Below are 21292 nucleotides of genomic sequence, written 5' to 3'. Positions count from 1 at the left end.
ATATTACAGCAGCACTGGGCTTGATTACTTGAGCAGTGGAGCTGCCATGTCTTAACCCTGGGTTATATTGCTTAACATCATTTGAGTGCTGCTTTGTTTGACTGTCTCTTCTAGCATTTATCTTATACTCAAGGTAGTTTTTTTTTGTGAGGGCTGCCAGTTGATGGGGTCTGTGTAGTACTGAACACAGTGGGAATCAGATTGCTGATTAGGACTTGTAGATACAGAAGCGAAAAAATGTAACTTACAGCAACACGTTGTAATATTTCTCTTTGATGCTGCTTCAGTTTAGGGAATGAGATCTCTGGAACTTGATCAGGCTCCGTGACCTACACTTGGATACTTAGACCTCTCTTTGTTGATTTACTCTGTATGAGAGCCAGCTCTTTATCCTTCTTGCCCTTATTTTCCTCACACTGAAATGAGAGGCTGGTATTGTATTGTAGGTGTTTCTGAAGGGTCCATTTAAATACCATGGAGTTAACGCAGTGGTGGCTGTTGCCTGTGTCTTCGACATAAATACATTGGTACAGGTGGTGAAGGGAGACATTTTCAGCCTCTCTTGATCTGCAGACTCTGTGCCTGCCTAGCTTAAGAAGAAAACCCCAGTTTTTAATGTATAGCTGAGCTGAGGATACTTGTGTAATGACGAATTTTGCATTCCTGGCAATATATGAAGTTTAATCATTAATTACAAATGTTGCTTTGTCTTTTCAGTACATCAACTGTGGTAACCTGGAGCAGCTATTAGACAGTAACCAGCATCTGCCCTGGACAGTGAGAGTGAAACTGGCATTTGACATTGCTATGGGAATCAGTTATCTTCACTATAAAGGCATTTTCCACCGAGACCTTACATCCAAGGTACCATTTATAAAATTAAGGGAACTCTTTAATGAAGGCACTCTAACTGGTGTTTTGATTCTTTCTCATCCTTCCAGCTGGGAACTGCTGCTATATAAGGTGTAATCTAAGACACTTGGAGAAACAAAGTGAAATACATTTTGTAGGTTTAAGACTTTCCACAAAAAAATGCTGATAGTTTGTACAGGAAATGGAGCAGTAACTACCCTGAAGGAAGGTAATTCCTTTAATGAGTTCAGATTAGGATTTCTCAGAAAGCAGCTGGAGAGTTTTTTAGTTCTGAATTATGGTTCAGTAAAGTATTTAAATCCCTGAATAATTAAGCATAACAATCTAACATTTGGAACAGGTCAATCATATAAAGAACCTGAATAGAGGAGATTATTACAAACACACTTTAAAATCTCCTTGTACTTGTTTCCTCATGTACTTCACAAATCTTCAGTGGGAAGAGTGACCTTTCACTTCTAATTCAGCATTAAGTGTTGTCCACAATCCTGGTTTGTATTTCTTTCAGTTCTAAAATCAGGAAGACCAGAACAGTTTACCTAAAATTTTCAAATTTCAGAATTACTTCTGGAATAATACTTCTGTGGCAGGGTTTTCAATGAACATAGATGTGTTATTGTTCTGATTGGTTGGTTGTTTAACTGCTTCGGTGACAAATTGTATGAATTAATTGGCTGAAGCAGCTAGCTAATGCAAGCTCAGCTAGAAATATTGACAGAGGAGCATGAAGCTCTGTGAACAAATTGTCCTAGTATATACCCTGGGTCTTGCCATCCATTGCAGCCTGTGCTGAGGGCTTTGCTGTCCTGTCTGTCCTGTTCTCTGGAGCTAATGAGCTAGTTTAAGTTCACTGGGGACGTGCAACATGGAAGTACTCCAAAAGTGTTCTTGGGAAGACTTCCTAATGTCACTTCAATCAAAAGCATCCATTAGAACATTATCTTAGCCTAAAAAGAACTATTTTTTTTAAGATTAGAAACAGCTTTTAAAAATAAAATCACCACACAGTGTGCTTGCAAATGCTAATGACTACTAATCCTCTGTCCAGTTTTAGGGTTTTTTAAAGCTACTTCATTATAGTGTTAAATGGATGAAGAATGTGGTTTTAGCCAAGAGGAGGTAAAAATAGTTGAACTAGTAGGTGAAAAAAGTTTTTTAGTGCAGTCAAAATACTTCCTTGTTCTTTCAAATGAAAAGTGTTGAATCTGCAAGGAATATAAAATTTATGAAGAATGCCCAGACTCGGAGTCACTTTGACATGATACACTCGGCTCCGTTTTCATTCACCTTGGAGTGTGCGTAGAGATGTGTGGAAAAAAAACCTGAAAAGATAACTGGGGGAAGGGGATGTATCCCTTTTTAAAAAAAAAAAAAAATAACAGTTCAGGCTATATTTTACTACATTTAAGAGTGGGGAAGTAAAGTTACTGCAAGGAATCAAACTAAGGAGAACTCTGCCTGCAGCACTTGCCATAACCCGTACTGTGATGGCTGCTCACATGGAAGCCCATTTCTGGAGACCTCTGTGAATGCCATTTTTCCAAGCTTTACAGAATTGTATGTCACTCTCTGGAGCTGCCCTACCAATGCTTCAATGTTTTCTATTGTTCAATGTCAATTGTTTAGGAAGCACACCCGCTGGGAGGAGTCCCTGGTTGCACTGCCATAGCAAACTCATCTGTGGCCACAGGAAGCAGTGAGGGTTATTGAAAAAGGGAAGCCAACAGTGAACCAAACCCTAAGAATTCACTGGCAGTTATGCTATATTTGAATGATTCTTAGCACTAAAAAGATGTAGTATCTCTATGGGTCACATTGGAAGCTGTGAGGATAAAAGTTTTAAGCCGTCAGCTGTATTCTGTATTTTCCAGTTTCTTGGGTGGTTTTTGGTTTTATTTGGTATTTTTTTTTCTTAATTTATTTTTTAAATTTTTTTGAGGTCATAGATGCACTTGCTTATACTGTTTGGGAAGGGAAATAAGTGCAACACCTGACCTTAAGCATCTGGGTACTTGTGAATTTTATTAGTGTATTATTTTACTGATAAAATATACTTTAAACATTTTAAACATTTGGGTAGGGTAAAAATTTGCCCTAAAGGGCTGTAATTTGCCCAACAGATTTAATTTTAAGGAAGTCACTTTGTTCTAAAACAGAAAAGTTAAGATAATAACCATAGCAAAAACCTGTCACCAGAATTTTCAGCTCTGACTGTGGCTTTTGGCTACTGCTTGAAGAGATGCCTTTTACTTTACCAGGTTTGTGCTGGCAGTGGGATGAGTTGTCTGTGTTCGTACTGGTAAATAGACACTGTATGAAGCAAGCTGAAGGAAGATGTGATTGGCTCCTTTCTCAGGAGAGAACTTGTGATCTGGATTGGACAAAGGCAGATTCAGTACTGTTCTATATTATCCTTATTTCTTTGGTAAACTTCAGTAACTGATTTGATGGCTTTAGTAATCAAATTAAGGTAAAGACAAGCAATTCAACATTTGCCAAAGTCAGAAGAGAGACAGAGTTTGCAGGATGGGAGAGTGAGGTATTTTTCTGGGAAACTCACTGGCCTTCACTGAACTATGAACAGAATAAAACCAGACTTTCTGTGCAGGAATGTCTCTGTGCTTTACCTATTACACTTAATACACTAGACCACTGCAAATTACCTCTCCGATACAAATTTTACTATAACAATTTGGTATGAATTTAAACCTATACTTCTGCCTTTCTTCTTCTGTTTCTGGCAAACCTCTAATTCCTGCAGCTTCCTGGATCAGGTAATGTGAATACAGAAAGTTTATTCTGTCAGTTATGGCAGCAGATTTGTCTTGCTTTGACAGTACCATTACTTGTGTCTATTCTGGATGTATAAAAACTTAAAGAAAGAAAAATTCCTGTCCCCTGCCAATCTAAGATTAAAAAATGAATGACTTTGACAATTAAGCACACAGGAGGGTGATCCCTCTTCCTAATTGTGCTGTGTGGAGAGTAGCAGAATAGTGTTGATCCTGCAGAAAGCCAGAGGGAAGAACGGTAGATAAGAGTAGATGTAGGTCATTATAGTCAATGTGGCAGCCTACAGGGGATGTCAGCCCTGACATCCCACCACTGCCCTTCCTGCTGCCCTTCTGTCAAAGGGAGAGACGGTGCTGGTTAGAAGAGCGTGTGCTGCCCAGACAGCTGGGGCTTACCCATGTCAGGAGTAGCTCAGTCCTGGGGCTCTGGGCTTGGGCTTCTGTAGCTGATCAGGCTGAGCTGATCAACAACAATGGCCTAACTTTAATCTGTCATTAGGTAAGAATGGTCAGATTGACCGTTTCCACCCTGCAGATAGTAGCTGTGTGGGCAGGTGACTTGTACATTTTGTAAGCCAATAAATGTGGTGTCCTCACTTTTGACTTGTCATAAAGAGATTTACACAGTGATTAAGCCATAGATGGGTTATGACAACCAGCATAGTTGGCTCATTCCCTGTCCCATGTCCATATTTTTGCAAGCCCTATGAATTGCTTTTTATTTGGTGCTTGTAATATGCACAAGGACAATTTGTATCCTGGAATCATGAGGATTTTCTTCATCTTTCAGTGATTCGCAAGGAGATCTGGTTATGAATTTTAACTCTGAAAGTCTTAGTCATGAAAGATCCAGTTATTAAAACAGAAATCATAATGTGAAACGTGTTTCAGTAGGAGCCAGTGGGCTGTGATCAAGTTTTTTTCTTAATCTAGCCTGGTGTTACAACGTTGTCTATTGTTACCTACGATTAAAATAACAGTGCTTGGAAGGCACAAGGAAGAACTGTCCAGCCTGCAACAAGAGTATCACAAAATCTTTTTGTATCCCACCCCTCAAAACAAATGTCTTGCTACTACACAGAGAGTTCCTTCAACACCTTCTTTGCACTGTATTTGCATTTCATTCAAACCCTGCTCTGCAAACAATGTTGATTTGCTTGGCAGCTTACAGCAGTTACTGCCCTCATATCAGTGAATTTATTCCTACAGTATCTCTGAGATGAGGGAGATTAATAGACCTTTGCTTAAAAGAAGGAATATTGGTGAATATTTGGTACGTATTTTAAGACTTAGTTTGGAGTATTTAGCATTTTATACATTTAAGTTCAAGGGAATATGCTCACTGATCTCAGAAACAGTTGGAAAAATTACAGAACTAACAAAACAGTCAGATTTGACCCCTGGAGGCAGAGAAAACACAAGATTAGCAACAGTCTCTGAAAGATTTTATTAAACTGACTTCCTCATCACAGAATCCTTCTGCGAGGCTGAGGAAGGCCAGAATCCAGATCCTGGAGCTGTGTTGCTATAGTCTTAACCAAAAGAGAGAAGACATTCATTTCCAGCCCAGGCTTTCTTCTTCATCTCTTCCCAGCCTTTAAGCTTACAGTTTCTGTGTCAAGAATGACCAGAGTCCTGAAAATAGTGGTCCAGGTGTTTTATGTACATCCCAAATTCATTGTCACTGTGAATCCATTGCATGCACTAGAAGACATGACTGCCACGTGGAAAACTGTGTGAGCACGTAAATAAGGACTTTACCTTAATGCATATGCATAAGGGGAAGAATGAAAGTTCTCATAGGAAGCTTTAGATCCCATCTTTTATGCAATATTAATTTTTTTATGTAGTCTATGTAGCGTGCAACTTCCTAGCAACTTTTTGAAAAATCTTGAAAAGAACCCAGTGGTGTTATGCACATAATTTGCAGGGTTACAAGCTTGAGATTCGTGTCAGAGGTGCCTGCTGCTTTAGTTAATACAGTAACTAATTCTTAAAGTATTTTTCATTAGTATTTATTGCCTCTGTTAATTAGCATTACTGATTCACATTGCATGTTTTTGCTACAGAGCAGGAATCAACACAGGAACAAAAGAGACTCCTCAGCAGTGAGAAGCAAATATTTAGGAGTCTGCCTATATTTTCCAAGACAGTTGTATCTACTCTGTAACTCTCCAATCCTTTATTCAAGCACTCAGGCTTTTCATCCTTGTTCAAAGGTTTTTCCTGTTCTTTTTGCCCCAAGTTCCTGCCCCCAAACCTTATTGTTCAGTCTCTTTGTCTGGCTGACTGCAGTTACCCTCTTCCTATCACTCCTGCTCAGTGCTTTATCTGAGTTCTCTTTCTGCATTCTGGTCTTTAGTATTCTACTCCTATTCTACTGCTCCACATTAGCCCTGTTTGACCACTACCACCTGTTTGCTGTGCATGCAGTTCTTTAATCCTCGTAAAATAGTCTTCAGGTTTTTTTTTCCCTGTCTTGGAACCTAGCTCAAGATCCTGCTCTTGGTCCCTGCCAGCCCCTAGCCTGGAGTCCTGCTCTGTCTTGTCATCGTATTCACTCTCAAAGTCCTCCAGTCCCAGTCTACTTTTTGCAGGGGTGCCAAAAGTGCATCTTACAGAGAGGTCATGTCACGTTTCAAGTTGAGAACATGCCAAATCTGGTATGGCACTATAGGCTAATTTTTTGAGGATTTTTTTTTAATAGTCATTTTTGCTTGCAATACATATTCTAAAGTTTGTTTTCTCAAGCAGCTGAGCTATCTTTGCTGAACAACCCCTCCCCAAAAACCCACTACCAAAGCTCTTGGTTAAAAACAAACCAGCAAACCCCCATATGAACACCTTTTTTTTTTTTTTTTGCAGAATTGTGTGCAATTGAAAACAAGGTCTTGCAATCAATAGTAGGTTGTGAGCAGTTTTACAGAACATTGTGAGCTCCATTGATGATAAAACCTATGACGAAATTCCACTATCTAGGCATATCTATACACACAAACACATACATGAATGTGTGTGTGTATTCCTGCCAACATCTGCTTTCACTTCACAGTAAATGTGTCATGGCTCACCCCTCTTTCATTGAGAGAGTAGTCTTGCTTGCTACAGGAGAGAATCACTCATGTAACCAATTACTGTGGATTATCTGATGTAACATAAATTCACTGCCTTTGGGCTTGAAAGTGACATACCTTGACTTCATAAGTTGTATGCTGCTTGCTTGTTTAACACAAAATAAAACAAAATAAACCCCAAGCGATGAACAGAACCTTTGTCTGATGAATCTCATACTCACTGCTCTGGTTGTAAAGTCCCCTTTGTGCTGGCATAGGCTCTCCCCTGGATGTTTTCCACTGCAGGGGAGGGCTCACACTGGAAAAATTAGCTGTTACAGTTTATTATTTCTAATGATAGTTGCAATACTAAACTTTTACTAGTGATTTGGGATGCAAACAGGGTCTGTTATTAAACATAATGGTTTTATTCAAAAGTGTATCTAGTTTTGCAAGCTTCCTGTTGTACATTTCATTGTCAGTGGTGTTTCTCCTAGGGGATAGCACTTTAAAAATAGCTGATACATCTCAATTGGCCTTTAGGTATTCTAATTTGGTAGCAGTCATCAGAAGGTTGCAAATGACACTGCAGCAACATTTCTGTATTTTCTGAAGTGCAGTAAGATCTCTGAGGAGTTTAGCCTGTATGTCATACTGTAAATTAACACAATGGGGTTTCATCATCTATGGCAATGTATTTTTAACTCTGAAATGTTTGAGTCTATTTTCACTTTTGTTTATGTAAAAAGGGAGAGTAGAATATTGCATTTGTCTTAGTAGGATTATGCTGTGCAAAGCAGATGTTAAGCTCCTGTAACACACAAAGGGGTCTTTATGTTCTTTCACATCTGTCTCTGCATACACAGCTCTGTTAACTCTTTAGGGCTCCTGTACAGAGCTCCTTCCTTCTATTAAGTGACTGCCTCAGGAAAGACTGAGGGAGTCCCTGTTTCGGGGAAAAAAACCCTCACGAGAACCCAACTGAAGTCAGATACTGCCCTCTTTGACCGTGTGAGCTGCCAAAGGAAAGACCATCCTTGTCTGTAGACGTCCAAAGAGAAAGTTTGAGAAAGTTGTTGGGTTTTATTGCCGTGCAGCTTATACAAATAGTACTATAGTAAGTCAAAAGTGTTTTCTTAAAGCCTGTCTTGCAAAAGTGCTTGGCATCTCATCTCATAGGCAGCTCTTGAGAGGCTCTTTGCATGGAAGAAGAGTTTGAAATCTTGTGTCTCTGCACCAAAATCCACTAATGAAACTGTGGGCTGTGTAAGTCACTTTTTCATTAATTGTATCTTAAATCTAATATCTAAATTCTCTGTGCTGTGGATTTTGTGCAGTGTTGTGTAATGGCTTAGTGAGGGTGGAGAAGGAGTATGTTGATGCTGAGGGTTGGCCTTGAACACTTGGAGGAGCTTAGCACAGACTGAAGCATTGCCGTCTGCAAAGCTCTGTCCTGAATGAACAGTGCAGGCTTGAAAGGTGACATCTGACCACGCTAGTATCCACAGAAGGGTTTTAGTGCTGGTTTGAGTGGGAATAGGCTTCCAGCCAGTCTGGGTTCCAGGAAATTGGTGCTTTGCTACACAAACATTTGCACCAGTTGAATTAAATCAGTTTACTTTCACTACAGTGAGCATTTGTAGTGACACTGGTGATTTTTTTGTCTGGTGCATGTCACCTGCCCATGGGTGATTTAAGTGTGAATAAAAAAGTCACTCTTGTACTGGAATGGGGACCCTAATGAATTTAAATTCACACTCAGCATTTCTTCACATGCAGACAAAAGAGAGAGAATAGTTTAGCTTCCTTCTTTATGTCATTTAACATTGTGCAGCCCACCACAGCAGAACAATTGATCAGTCCTTTATAGCAGAAATGTTACCCTAGGCTTTCCCCTGTTGCCTTGTCATGATGTACTGGCCTCTCCTGCAGGACCTCTGGACCCCACAGTGGTGGGGCATCTGCTCAGTTTGGTTTCTTGAGAGACCTACACTGAAAGGGAGCCTAGCTTTGCTGCAGGCAGCTCCTGCTCATCTGGGAAGGAGCTCAGAGCTGTCAGGTATCATTACTTGGATGCACTATTAGTTTAATTTATGATTTATCTAGAAATAATCTACTTGTTTAATCGTTCAGTGCTATACCCAAGAGCTGAGATTGCCTAGGGCTTGGTATGGGCTAAGATTGTTCATCTTCATGTGGTGATGTGTTGCTGTGTCATGGGATGTGATTGTACACTGGTAAGAAGCTGAAGGAAAATTTGCTGCCAGGATGATGTTGTGTTTAAGCCTCCTTTTGGTGTCAAGGCAGCCCTGTAAATTATTGCCAATCTTAAGGTCAGTAGAAATGTTTCTACAGATTTTTAGTTCTGTTTGAAATAGCTCTTGGTCTGGATTAAATGTTCTCCTGAAACTTTGGAGGCCAAGGGTTATTGGAGAATAACTCTAATCCACAAAAACCAGAAGGCAGAATTAACTACTGCAATCTTGCTACTCAAAATGAACAGAATTGAAATAGCCAAAGGTAATGCAAGAAGGAAATCTGGATTTTAAAACTAGTTATTTATGAATCATAGAGCTTTTTTGTGGTTTTGGGTTGTTGTTGTTTGGGGTTTTTTTGTTTGTTTTAACAAAACAAATAATCTTTTATTTTAAAGAATAATCTTTAGTTGCTGCAAAATCTATGGCAGAAAGTAACTTTGTATTTTGCTGCATAAAATGGTATCAGCATTCTTGTACACTGCAAAGTCCCTGGCATCCTCGTGGACGTGTTTCTGTGTGGTACACAATGACATTCCACTTGTCTGAATCATTTGAGTAAGACTTTCAGAAAAGTTTTATCCTTCTCAGATTTAAGTCCACTTACAGTGACCAAATGTTTAAACAGAGGCAAGCTGGATGAATGTGCCCTTTGATAAAAGATAACAAAGCCCGTAGCTGAGAAGCTTTGCTGCTCTTTGGGCAAGCGTAGTTGATTTAACTAGGTACATGGTTATGAATCCCCAAACTAACTGTGCTTCTTATACTTGAGTCATGCTAAACAAATCAAACTTTGCATTTCAGGAGCCCAGCATGTGCTTGAAGAGGCTGGCATGCATTTTCTGTCCACGCAGGCAGGAGCAGCTTGCTTAACCTTTTATTGGCAGGAAGAAAACTTGCTTCATGGCCCGAGCCACAATTGTTTCTGAGTAATGTAAACAGTGATGACCTGAACTTGATCTTTCAGACAAGGGACTCACTTTTCTTGGTAGCTGCTTTATACAGACAAGCTAATGCTCTGGGGTCAGCAAGGGGCTTTTCTACATCCAAGCACAATAAAGCTGGAAAGTGTTTCCTGCTGTTTGGCTAATTAAGGCAGGGTACCACGCTGTCGGAGTCGGCAGTGGTTTTGCTGCCTGTCACTGCTATTGTACTGCCTGCAGAAGGGGATGGAGCAAGGCGTGTGGTAAGGGAATGAGTTCTCTGTCTTGCTCCACCTATTGCAGAACAGAAAAACACGTGGGGAAGTCGGCTATCGATTGGTTTGGTGAGAAAGGAGAAGGTGCGGTACTGAAACAGCCAAAGGATATTTCTCAGAGTTGTAAATAAATAACAATAATAAATCAATGTTTGATGTGTTGCTGCCAGACCAGAATGATCTGTGTGTGTCCTTAAGTTGCCCTCCCTCCTGACACTGGAGGGCATATCTGAAAGGAAAAGATTGACAGCTTTTCCCTATTAGCCTTTTCACTGAAATCACATTTTGTGATGTACTGTAGACTAAAGAATTTTACCAGAGACTTTAAAAGCGCATAAAACATTGTCACATCTTTTGCTCCCTGATGAAAATCTGCTGCAAAGCTTTGGGTTCCTTTTCTGTAGTTAATATAGCAAAATACACAAAGGTATTCAGAGTCTGCTCTGATTTTTATATTCTGGTCAGGTGCATGCAAATTGTAAAGAGAAAATGTAAGGTGTCATAGTGAACAGGCCATACTGAATACCTGAGCAGTAAAAGAGCTAAATCATCTTAATTCTTGTGAGAACCTAGCTGGATATGTGCTGCCTGTGGCTGCCTGCTTTCTCAGCAAGTTTTTAAGTGGATTATTAACCAAGTGCAAGGCTGTTTGCAGCATCTTAAGTTTGATGGACATATGATTGTGCATGGGGGGGGGAGGGTAGGAGGAAAGGGTGGCTGCTTTCAGACAAAAGCTTCTCATAGGTGAATGTCTTCCAAACAACATCTTGTAGCTTTGTTCTAGATTAAAAAGAAATTTAAAAAATGATATATGGGTTTCATTCCTGGACACTAATTCTTCTGGGTTTTTTTGTTTTGTTTTGTTTTCCAGAACTGCTTGATAAAACATGATGAGAATGGATACTCGGCAATAGTGGGAGACTTTGGTTTAGCAGAGAAAATTCCTGATCACAGGTATGTGAACTAATCACAGCGAATACAGCAAGAGTTGCAGCGCAAGTGCAGGTTGGAAGCTCTAATGAGCCGGATCGCTGAGGCCATTACTGCATTCTGATACAAAAAAAATTTGCAAAACATATCTTCAGTCTTCAAGCTGGATGATGAAAATATTCCAGGCTCAATTAATGTCCATTTTGATAGACTTAGTAGTGACATTTATTCAAAAGTGCTCCAATGACTAGAGGATCAGCAGATCTTCTAAGGAGGTACTTGGGAAATTTGGGTAAAAACCAAACAAACAAAAAATGCCACACAACAGACCCAAAACCAACCCAAACTGCCAAACAACAAAGCAAGCACAAAAATACTGTCCATCATTCTGGATCAGGGCTATTTTGTAATTAATGTCCTCTGTTGATTCCGAACAGCTTTGCTTAACTTCTTTCCATTTTCCTAAACAGTAGTCAGTGGCATTTCAGCATTATTCTCTTTAACCTCTAGGTTAGTTGTTAAGATCCAGGTTTGTAACAAAGACATTAAAATGACTGTCTAACAGTAGCTCACCGTTTTGTTCTCTCTAGGATGAAATTATAATCTTTACCCATTTGTGGGAGGCACAGGTGACTGTCACAAGCTGTTGTCACAATTGGAAATAGTCCTTCTGTCATCCCTCTGTTAGGGAGATCAAGGACAAGGATTTCATTGTTCTCTCTGAATATTGATTGTGTATTTCAGAGTATTCTGACTGAAATATGCTGTCAGATTTTCTCCAGTGTGTATGCTTTTGCATAAAATAAATAAAAGCCTTCCAGCTCATCTGACTGCAAAGAAAACAATAAAAGTTGATCTCAGCCGTATACTGTTTTTAAACTGCACATATCCTAAAACCCTATCTTGGGAGATTTGAAGGTTTGCATTAATGTTGATGAAATATTGATCTAAAAGCTTAAAGTGAACATCTTAATTTCCATACTACTGATAAGTGCAGCCAGTGTGTTACTACATTCTACATTCCTGTGGAATCCCTGCACTTTAAGGTGCTGAAAGCTCCAGGTGTGTTCATACAAACCCATCACAAAATCAGGAAGGCACCACAGGTGCCTTAAGGTGTCCTTATTACCCAGTTTTGAGATGCCCTGAAAACTGAGAGTACAGTAATAGCTAAAGTTAAGGTAACTAGATACTAAAACAAACAACATAATAAAACTGTTATATTAGCCACTATTCTGGTTTGATCTAGTCTTGCCTCTGTTTGCAGATGCAGTTTTGTTGTTTCCAGTTTGCTGGTTAGCAAGCCATGCTATTGTGAGGCCTTCAGAGGCATTTTATTTTAATAGGCATTCCTTCAAGGTCAGCTGGGTGGCAAGCTGGAGGCATTTCTTAAGGTCCAGTATTCAGCTGTATGGAAATATGGCAGATTTTGCTCTATTCTTGTTATTTCTAATTTTTCCCTGTTAAAGGATTTGTCTGGTCAGTCTTGACTGTTCGTTGTCTTTTGGCTTGGTTGGCATGTTTTTTTGTTTTGCCTTTTTTTTTTATTGTTTGTTTGTTTTTCTAAATACAGTTTGCAAGCAAGCTGTGCTGAATACTTTCAGAGCTGTTTATCAATGCTCATACAGGAATGGGTACCTGGATGTCTTCCTGTATGAATGGAAAATTTGACGTCGCACCTGAAACTGATGTCCACAAACCTTTTCTATGGGTAGATGAAGGAGCCAATTCCTTCCTTTTTGGCACTTGGAAACTGGAAATAAAATATGAGTAATTGATTGAAGCCTTATTTTTCTTTCACCCTCTCCTCCTGCCGTTGAATGTTTCTGTGACTCTAGTAGGAAACCAGTGTAAAATACAGTATGCTATGGAACCCACTTGTATCAGCTTCTCTCTGGTGAAAGTTTCTGCAGATGCTCAGACATTGTTACTACCTTTCCATAATTCCAAGTATTTAATTAATTTAATTCTTCTCTCTGTCCTCCTGACCCCCCCTCCCATATTTCCCCCATCTATCCCATATCTATATAGTGAGAAGTTACCAGTGGTGGGTTCCCCCTTCTGGATGGCACCAGAAGTTCTGAGAGATGAACCTTACAATGAAAAGGTAGGTACATGATATAACTGGACTTTAGACTTACAATTTCCATGATATTAAAATTATTTTCATTTGTGACATTTCTGTATTCATTAGGTCATTGAGACTAAGCGAAAGTGTGAATTGCAAAGCTAATATTTTTAATTCATGGTGTGGATTCTTCTACATATATAGAATTACCTTTAGCATAATTCACTGTTACACCATTTCCATTCTGAAACATCCCACATGCAGGAATATGGTAATGGCTTGTTGACTTAACATAATTTAACCAGCTCTTGTGAGAAAGGTAGTGAGGTTGCTTACCTTAAGTTGACCGTATGTTACTGAAATCTGGGTAGAAGTAGAAGTTCTGTATGTGAACGTGTACGATTATCTTAATTTAAAAAAATAAAGTCAACATTTCTTATGGTAAGATACATGGGCAAAATGCCCTCCAAAGATCCTTCTAAATTTTTCCTGTTTGTGGCATTGGGAAATGTTTCTTTCAGAAGAGGATCAGATCACACTGGATTTTTAGAAGCAGTATTTTCAGTCAAGCTCTCTCCCATGTATAAGGTACTCCACTCCAGCCCCACAAGTGCAGCTTTTCTGTGATAAAGCCTACGTCCTCTGCCTTTTTATAGCTAGTAGTCAATAGTCTCTTTAATTGGTGGTACTTATAACTTGCAGGAAAGCAGTAACTACTTCAGTAATTAATGTAATAATTACCATTTCAAAGCTTTTTAAAGAATCCAAATTGACCTAAATTAATAATAAAGTACCCAAATCTATGGTGCCACATTCTTCACTAACCTTAGGGCATGGAGGACTAAAGAAGCAGCAGGCCTCATACCTCATCAGCATGAAAGGTGACATAGAAGCCTGTATATATGTAAGGGATAAGGAATGCCCACTTCTGCTCTGTAGACTTGTATTCCATGTTCTCCTAAATTTTACTATATGATAAATTCAGGTGGGTGCAAATTTGAGGAATTGTGCAGCTCCAGGGATAGTCAGATAGGTGATTACTAAGCATCATGAAAATTTCAATGGAAATTGATGCTGCTGTACAGTGTTACTAGATACCTGAGCTTTGTGAAAGGCATTTTATTCTCCAGAGGTACTGAACTGTGAGAAGAGGAAAAAATGTAATTTTTCTTAAAGAGAGTGTTAATGTTCTGGATAAGCTGTGATCATGTGTATTCTAAACCTGTCTTTCTAACCACAGTGATATATAGGCATGTCATGTTTTGGCTATGTTTTTAATTGCTCCCATCTGTAAGAGATTAAATGCAACTTCACCATTCCTTATGCAAGGAATGACTTTTTTTTTTTTCTTGAAAGTTTTAAAGTTATTATTGCTATTTGTGCAACAAGAATGTTCTACCTGGGCATGTGTTTGTTTACGTGGAAAACATTAGCTATGTTGCGTTGCTTGGTGTTGTAACGCTGTGGTGTTGCTTTAGTTTATTCATGATAACCATTTGGGATAGGGAGAAACTTGGTTGCATATAAGAACATCGACTATTCATAGCTAAGTCATGTGGCTACTTATTTTTTTTCCTCTCTCAGGCAGATGTGTTCTCCTATGGCATAATTCTGTGTGAGATTATAGCGAGGATACAGGCAGACCCCGACTATCTCCCTCGCACAGAGGTGAGTGGTGACGTTTGTAACGCTGCTGGGAGGTGGTTCCCTTTGCCATGATAGTGCCTGGCCTTTAGAACTTGGGGCACTGCTGCCAAAGATACGATGAATAACTGTTACATTAAAAATAGCCTGTAAAAGGCTTTTGTTCGTCTGTGCTGTTACTGTAAGGAGCTCCATTGAAGACACTCTCACAGATACTGTGTCCAGCTGCAGGCCTCATGGGAAATCCCTTCTGCCCCTAACTGGCACAACACTGAGAGTATTGCAGTGACCTTCCTTTTTTAGAGTGATAGCTCATGGCGACTTCTTGCCAGATTTGGAACAGAGAGCTTTTGGCATACTGCATCCACTAAGCAGCCTCTCCTTGTGAAAGGGGCAGGAGTTTTGTTAGCAGCAGCTAAAATAAGCTCACCTGTGTTTTTGCATAGACTGTGTCAAGCACTGCAGATCTGAGCCAGAATCAAATAAGATGCTTCATACTTTCTTCAGTTGCCTTTTGGTTGAGTCTCACCTACAAGGCAACTTTTGGCCCTCTGTGGGGAAAGTCTTTCAAATTGTCTATCCCCCTCCAGTTCTGAAAATGCAAAATTGCTTAGGTCTCGAACTGCAGTGAGAAGCTGTTGTTTTTCTGCCCTTCAGATTTTATAGAAGTGCGTTTAAGGAACTGGATCATTTGCCTTAGCAGTCTACCACCCACTGAAAAATTAACCATTTTAACTGATAAATTTTCATCATAGCAAAGCCTCTGCTTTTATAGCAGGCTGTTAATTTACATTGTGAAAGTCACCATGGTGACATATTGCTTCCAGATCCACACAGGCAACATTACAAGTGCAATGGATTGCAGTTGGGTCCCGGAAGAGGAATGAGCTTTGAAGTCAGCTCATTCTCTTACAGGTATCTTGTATCAAATAATCCCCAATTGGGAGTGCTGCAGTTCGGAGTGAGCATGAAATTTTCTCAAAATCCTCTGTATGTGGCTGCTGAAAGATGTTGTTCATGGTTGTTCCTGGTAACTCCATGTAGGGACCCCATGAAAAGAAGATGCTTTGGGCCAGATAACAAACCTCATTTATATATCTATGCTGTGGTTTTGTTTGTACAGAATTTTGGATTAGATTATGATGCCTTCCAGCACATGGTGGGAGACTGTCCCCCTGATTTCCTCCAGCTGGCCTTCAACTGCTGTAACGTGAGTATCTTGCTTGAAGGGGAGAGGCCTAAACTGGAGTTTTGTAAATCCCTTTGGCTTTTGAAGATAGAGCTTAAAGCATTCACAGAAGAGACTTGAAGAGCCTACCTAAAAAAGTCGTGTACATCCTGATAACCTGCGAGTCCCTTGCAGTTTTTATAACCCTTCCCTTCCCCTTGCAAAAAGGTCTATCTTATGGTTTTGCAATTGTGTTCTGTTATGCCAAACAAACAGGTCTGGCCCACTAAACAGCTTCTTGCAGGCTGTTCTGGCTGATCATAACCAGTTGTATGCTATTGACACAGGCTGGCCCTTGGGCTGACAAAATCCATCTGTTACTGTGTACAGACCTATTGAGCTGTGAAGAAAGAAATCCTGAGTTGTTCTCACAGAGGGGACAAACAAATCAAGAGGAGGCACTAAACTATTCTTATTGTTTCTGTATGCTGCCTTCTGGAAAGTGGGATAAACCTTCCAGATCAGTAAGGCTACAGGCAATGTCTATGGAGTAAATTTTCTGCCAGTTATTCAAGTAAAATAATTATAGTTATTGCTGGATACCTTCATGTCTCCTCAGTGTGAAAATTCCAAGGAAGTAGATTTCTTTTGTGGGTTGCCCAGACAGGTGGTGGAGGCCCCATCCCTCGGGATATTCAAGATCAGACTAGATGAAACTTTGAGTAGCTTGATCTAGTTTGAGATGTCCCTGCTTATTGCAGGGGGGTTGTACTAGATGACCTTTGGAGGTCTCTTCCAGCCCAGACATTCTATGATTCTATCATAACAGAGATTGCTAAGTATCTTTGTACAGTAATCTGGTTTATATGAAGTAAGAGAATCTAAACTTGCACCAGATTCAGCTGAAGCTGGGAATGTCCAGTTTGTACACCTTAAACTGAGGTGTCAGCTTCTAAAGATTTCATTGCACAAAACATTGCCTGGAACTGCACAGTCAGGCCATGCTGGAGGCAACACCAGCACTGTGTCCAGGTGAGTGTTCATAAGAAAAGTCTCCTGTCTCCATGCTTATTTTTGCCCCAGGCTTTCTCTTGACTTTGTATTAGTACAAATGGACATGCTCAAGGGGAGAGTGGTATAAAGGTTGCGAGGACGTGGGAGTGGCTGCTGGTCTTGACACAAAGTAGTGTCATTTAATACTAAGTGTCTTTGTGGAACTTACTCTGGACAAGCTACTTCACTGCTCTGATTTCACCTTAGTACAGCAGAGCTTGCTTCGCTGCAACAGTGGTACATCTGACTCATGTTTATGAAGTGTTTTGACTACATAAGCACTAAAGGGCTTGGATAGAGGTAGGATTTGATTTTGGAAATCTCAGCTCCCACCTTTAGACTCCAGAAGTCATACTGCATCCAAACATACGGTGCATGATTCAATGCAATTTTTCAGCACAGGTAAAATTCAGAAACGTTCCTTCCCTGAATTGAAAGTAAAACTTAATGTCTTGTGATCAAGCCATTAATATGCCGATTTCAGTGTAGGGCATGGTATAATTCACTTACCACTTACCTAGCAGAAGGAAAAGATGATGGATAGATAAGGCTTTCTTATATCTTCCTAAGCATGCTGTGCTTCAGTAATAGGTGATCTATGCGATAACTGGCCCTTAGACATGGATGTTTATATAACTGTTTATTCTTTAATAGGTCAACAGCCAGTGTAAACTGTATAGCTCGGCTGATTAGCTGAACTAATGTGCAAAGCCATGGGGTTTTCCACAGCCAGGAAAACATGTTTTAGGGCAACCTAAGAAACCCAGTAAAAACTGACATGTATGAGTAGTGATTAAAACTGTTAAAATTTGTTGTTATAAAGTGTTTTTTTAAAACAAGTAAATGCAAAAAAGCCTAAAACTTAAGGCTGCCCAGCAATTGTAAGCCTATTTGTGCAAACACTTACAACAGTAATCATGTGGGATCACACAAGAATCTTACCAGCATGCGCTGAGCTGGGGGAAATGGTGCCTTGAGGAAGAACCTTCTATTCCATTTGAGCAGAATCTGCATTGCTCGGGGATGGAGGAGGCAGATGTTGCTCTAAGTCACTTTTCCATTGCTGCTTTTGTCTTGGATCTTACCTAGCACAAATTAAAACAGTCAGAGAGCTCTTTTTGCTTCCTGTAGGTTGCAACATATCCCCAAGGATCTCAAATTAGTTTGTCAGAGTGCAGCGTGTGTGCTTTGGTGTTGCCCCTGCCCTACTCTTTCCGTGAAACAGGGAAAGCAGAAAAAGATGTTTTCCTACACCAGGAAATTCCAGCTGCTGCATTAGAATGACTTTCTTGCTGCTCTTGAGCTCTTCAAGTGTGATTTGTTTAGTTTTTATTATACACAGGAATTTTTAGCCCTTTGCCCTGTGTTGCTAGAAGGTGTTGTGTCATTGCTGATGGTACTGCTTCTCTTCAGAAGAATCCATCCTGTAGGACCTGCAGGGCAATATCAGGGAGGCCTCTGGGGTTTGTTGTACACAAAGCACCGTTGTTCCCTTTGAACTAGAGGTGCAATCTGTCTGGGCTTGTCCGTTCTGAAAAAGCCTTTAGAGGGCTGGAAACAGGAATCAGGTCAAGCAGAATCTTTTTAAACACTGTAATGAAGCTAACTTTCAGCTGCTGAATTAAACATTGCTACCTACAGTAGTTAAACCTGTAACATATATGCAGGGTCAATGTTCAAAATTATGAAATGCCTTCTAATTTACTAATTAAATTAAGCTGCTTGCCCCCTGCTACAATTTTAGTGATGGACTTTGTTTAGAGATCCATTTCTACTAGGGTGAATAAACACACACATACTGATGCATACAAACCAACACACTGATACATATGAACTGAATACATGCTGAGGATGGGGCCAGGGGAGCACAGGGGAAGGTATTTTACTTGGGCAAGTATGGATTTTTTTTCTATTGTATTACTTTGACAAATTACATAACCAGTCTGGCTTCCTCACAAGACAGACCAGTACACTGAGTAGTAAGGCTAATTAACAGATGGAAAGATACAACATATTAAATTTTAAAATCAGCAATGCCATTTAGATGGGATTTAATTAAAGCCACAAGGTGATGAAGAATTACAAACTTTTCAAGAATGACATAGCCAGGTTGTTCTGTTTAATCCTTGTTGCTTCAGGGACCTTTTGGAATAACATTGGTATGTAATGTCTGACTGATAACTAGAGTCCCAAAAGAAATCTTTGAACTATGAAAGCTGTAACAAACAAGCAAACAAACAAATGAACAAACTCTTCTTGCAAGTCCTCAATCTAACAGCTTCCCACCTTTTGAACTTAAAATGAGGCCTCTTCATAGGATGTTTACAACTTGGTAATTAAATGTAAGAGGTACAGCAGGACATAAACTAAGACAGAATACTACTCTTACCCCGCTTTACTTAGGTTTTTTGCAACATCCCTCTGTCCACTATGTAACTAGAGGAGCATGGACAAACCCACAGGAATTTACTGGATTTGTGTGCGTTCACAGATGGATCCAAAGTTGCGTCCTTCATTTACTGATATTGTCAAAACACTGGAGGAGATTTTAACCCGCCTGAGAAATGAAGACTCAGAGAGAGAGAGAGAAAGGAAGTTTTTGAACCTTGACAGCAGTGAAAGAAAACCCAAAGGTAAGTGTCTTTATTGTACGAATATTACTGCAGGCTAATAGCAAGAGGGTACAGTGCCCCATATTTTGAAGACTGGAATTTCAGCTATATATAGTATTATTTATAGCTTCTGAATGATTTTACTCAAAGCTGAAAATTTTTCTGCAACAGTGCTATAAAATTTGCACTGCAGAGTATGCTTTGGGAAAAAACAGGTAACTTTTAATTAAAGTGCCTCAAAAAATTCTGCCCACAAGCTCTTGAGGGGAAATTTAGAGTTCATTTAGGAATGCTTTTTTAAGTTCCTAATAGTAAATGAAAACCCATCAACTTTTGCTTTGTCCCTACCGTATTTAGTACATATACATAACTTCTTTGGTGTCTGTTACATGTAACACTTAGAAGCTTCTTAAATTCCTTTAGGAGGAAGAACAGAGAAGATGCAAGAGTATTATAAAGTACCTAGAAATACTCTGAAAGACTGGGGAAAAGATGAATCCCAGATCTGCTTGGGAACGCTGGCCTTGAAGGGCTTTCTCTAAAGCTGTCTAGTGCCACCTGGTGTGGGGAGCAAACTGCAAGAAGTTCTTGTAGGTTGGGGCATATTGTGATTTGGGTATCTTTTATGTTAGGAGACTTTCTGGCATTGGAAACTTAGACTATAGTAAAAATGGTTTCTTGTATTGTGTGTATATAAATACACATATTTATCTGTGATATGGTTATAGACTGAAATAAGCTGTATTTCAGAATGCATGCCATTATTTCTCCCACACCTGGAAAGCATCTAAAAGAAGTGTGAGTTAAAAAGGGAAATTATTTTGCTTGGTTGGTTGGTTTGACTTGGGTTTTTTTATTTTTTTTTTTTTGTGTTCCTGGCATTCTCCATTTGGAGAACATGTCAGATTTACATCTTCTTGGAGAAGTGTTACATGCTGTTTGTTTGATTTGCATAGTCTTTCTTAGGTGGAGTTACTGCACTCTAAACTGTGGCACTATTTAAAGGGAAAGATGGAAATCCATGTGTGCTTATTCTGGAAATGGTAATCAAAAGGAGATATCACTTCTTTATATCCCGTTGTTATTGCTCTACCACTGCTCTTCAGAGGCAACCTGAGAGCCAGTGGCAGATTCATGTTCCAAACACTCAAAGAGTTAGTATGTTTGCCCAAACTACTACAGTTTTCCTATTCTGTTCTAGTAATACAACTTTTCTTTTTATATATGTGTGTGTGTGTGTATGCACAAATAGGTACACAAACACACATGTACAACTTTTAAACTCCTCTTCATTAGGGTCAAACTCTCATATATCCCTACTTTCTGTATTGGATAATGTACCCAATGAAGGCTGGGATGGAATGATTTAAACATTTAAACTCTTCATGGTATCAGGAGGGGCATTTGAGTCTTAAGACCTTTCCCATCAGGGTGAAAAAGTCCCAGTGCCTTTGGCAACTATGTTTTGCACTTGTTCTCTTTTATGGCCAGTATTATCAACAGGTCTTGGGCAACCTCTGCTGGAAGTCAGGGTGATAAATCTAGAAGCATGCAAATTGTTCTCCAAGATGGCACCCTGTGACATCTCTGCTGGGCCACTGAACTGGGCAGCAAGGAGGTTTAAAGGGGCCCAAAAAATACAGGGT

At 39.7% G+C, this 21292-nt stretch overlaps 1 protein-coding gene across 1 annotated transcript in view; it reads left to right on the top strand.

Moving 5' to 3' along the window:
• Positions 1-717: 717 nt before the first annotated feature.
• TESK2 (testis-specific kinase 2) overlaps positions 718-21292 on the top strand; it is a gene marked incomplete at its 5' end in the record, with an annotated part of 22157 nt that continues 1582 nt past the window's right edge. The window contains 6 exons of the mRNA XM_008949257.1: positions 718-864; positions 11043-11125; positions 13133-13208; positions 14754-14837; positions 15937-16023; positions 19526-19667. Coding sequence (XP_008947505.1) covers positions 718-864; positions 11043-11125; positions 13133-13208; positions 14754-14837; positions 15937-16023; positions 19526-19667 — 619 coding nt within the window. The remainder of the gene's footprint in view (positions 865-11042; positions 11126-13132; positions 13209-14753; positions 14838-15936; positions 16024-19525; positions 19668-21292) is intronic.

Source organism: Merops nubicus, unplaced genomic scaffold (assembly GCF_000691845.1).
Source record: "Merops nubicus isolate BGI_N331 unplaced genomic scaffold, ASM69184v1 scaffold42051, whole genome shotgun sequence".
NCBI classification, from domain to species: Eukaryota; Metazoa; Chordata; class Aves; order Coraciiformes; family Meropidae; genus Merops; species Merops nubicus.
Note: the sequence above shows the minus strand (reverse complement) of the source record. Positions and strands in the feature narration are given on the sequence as shown.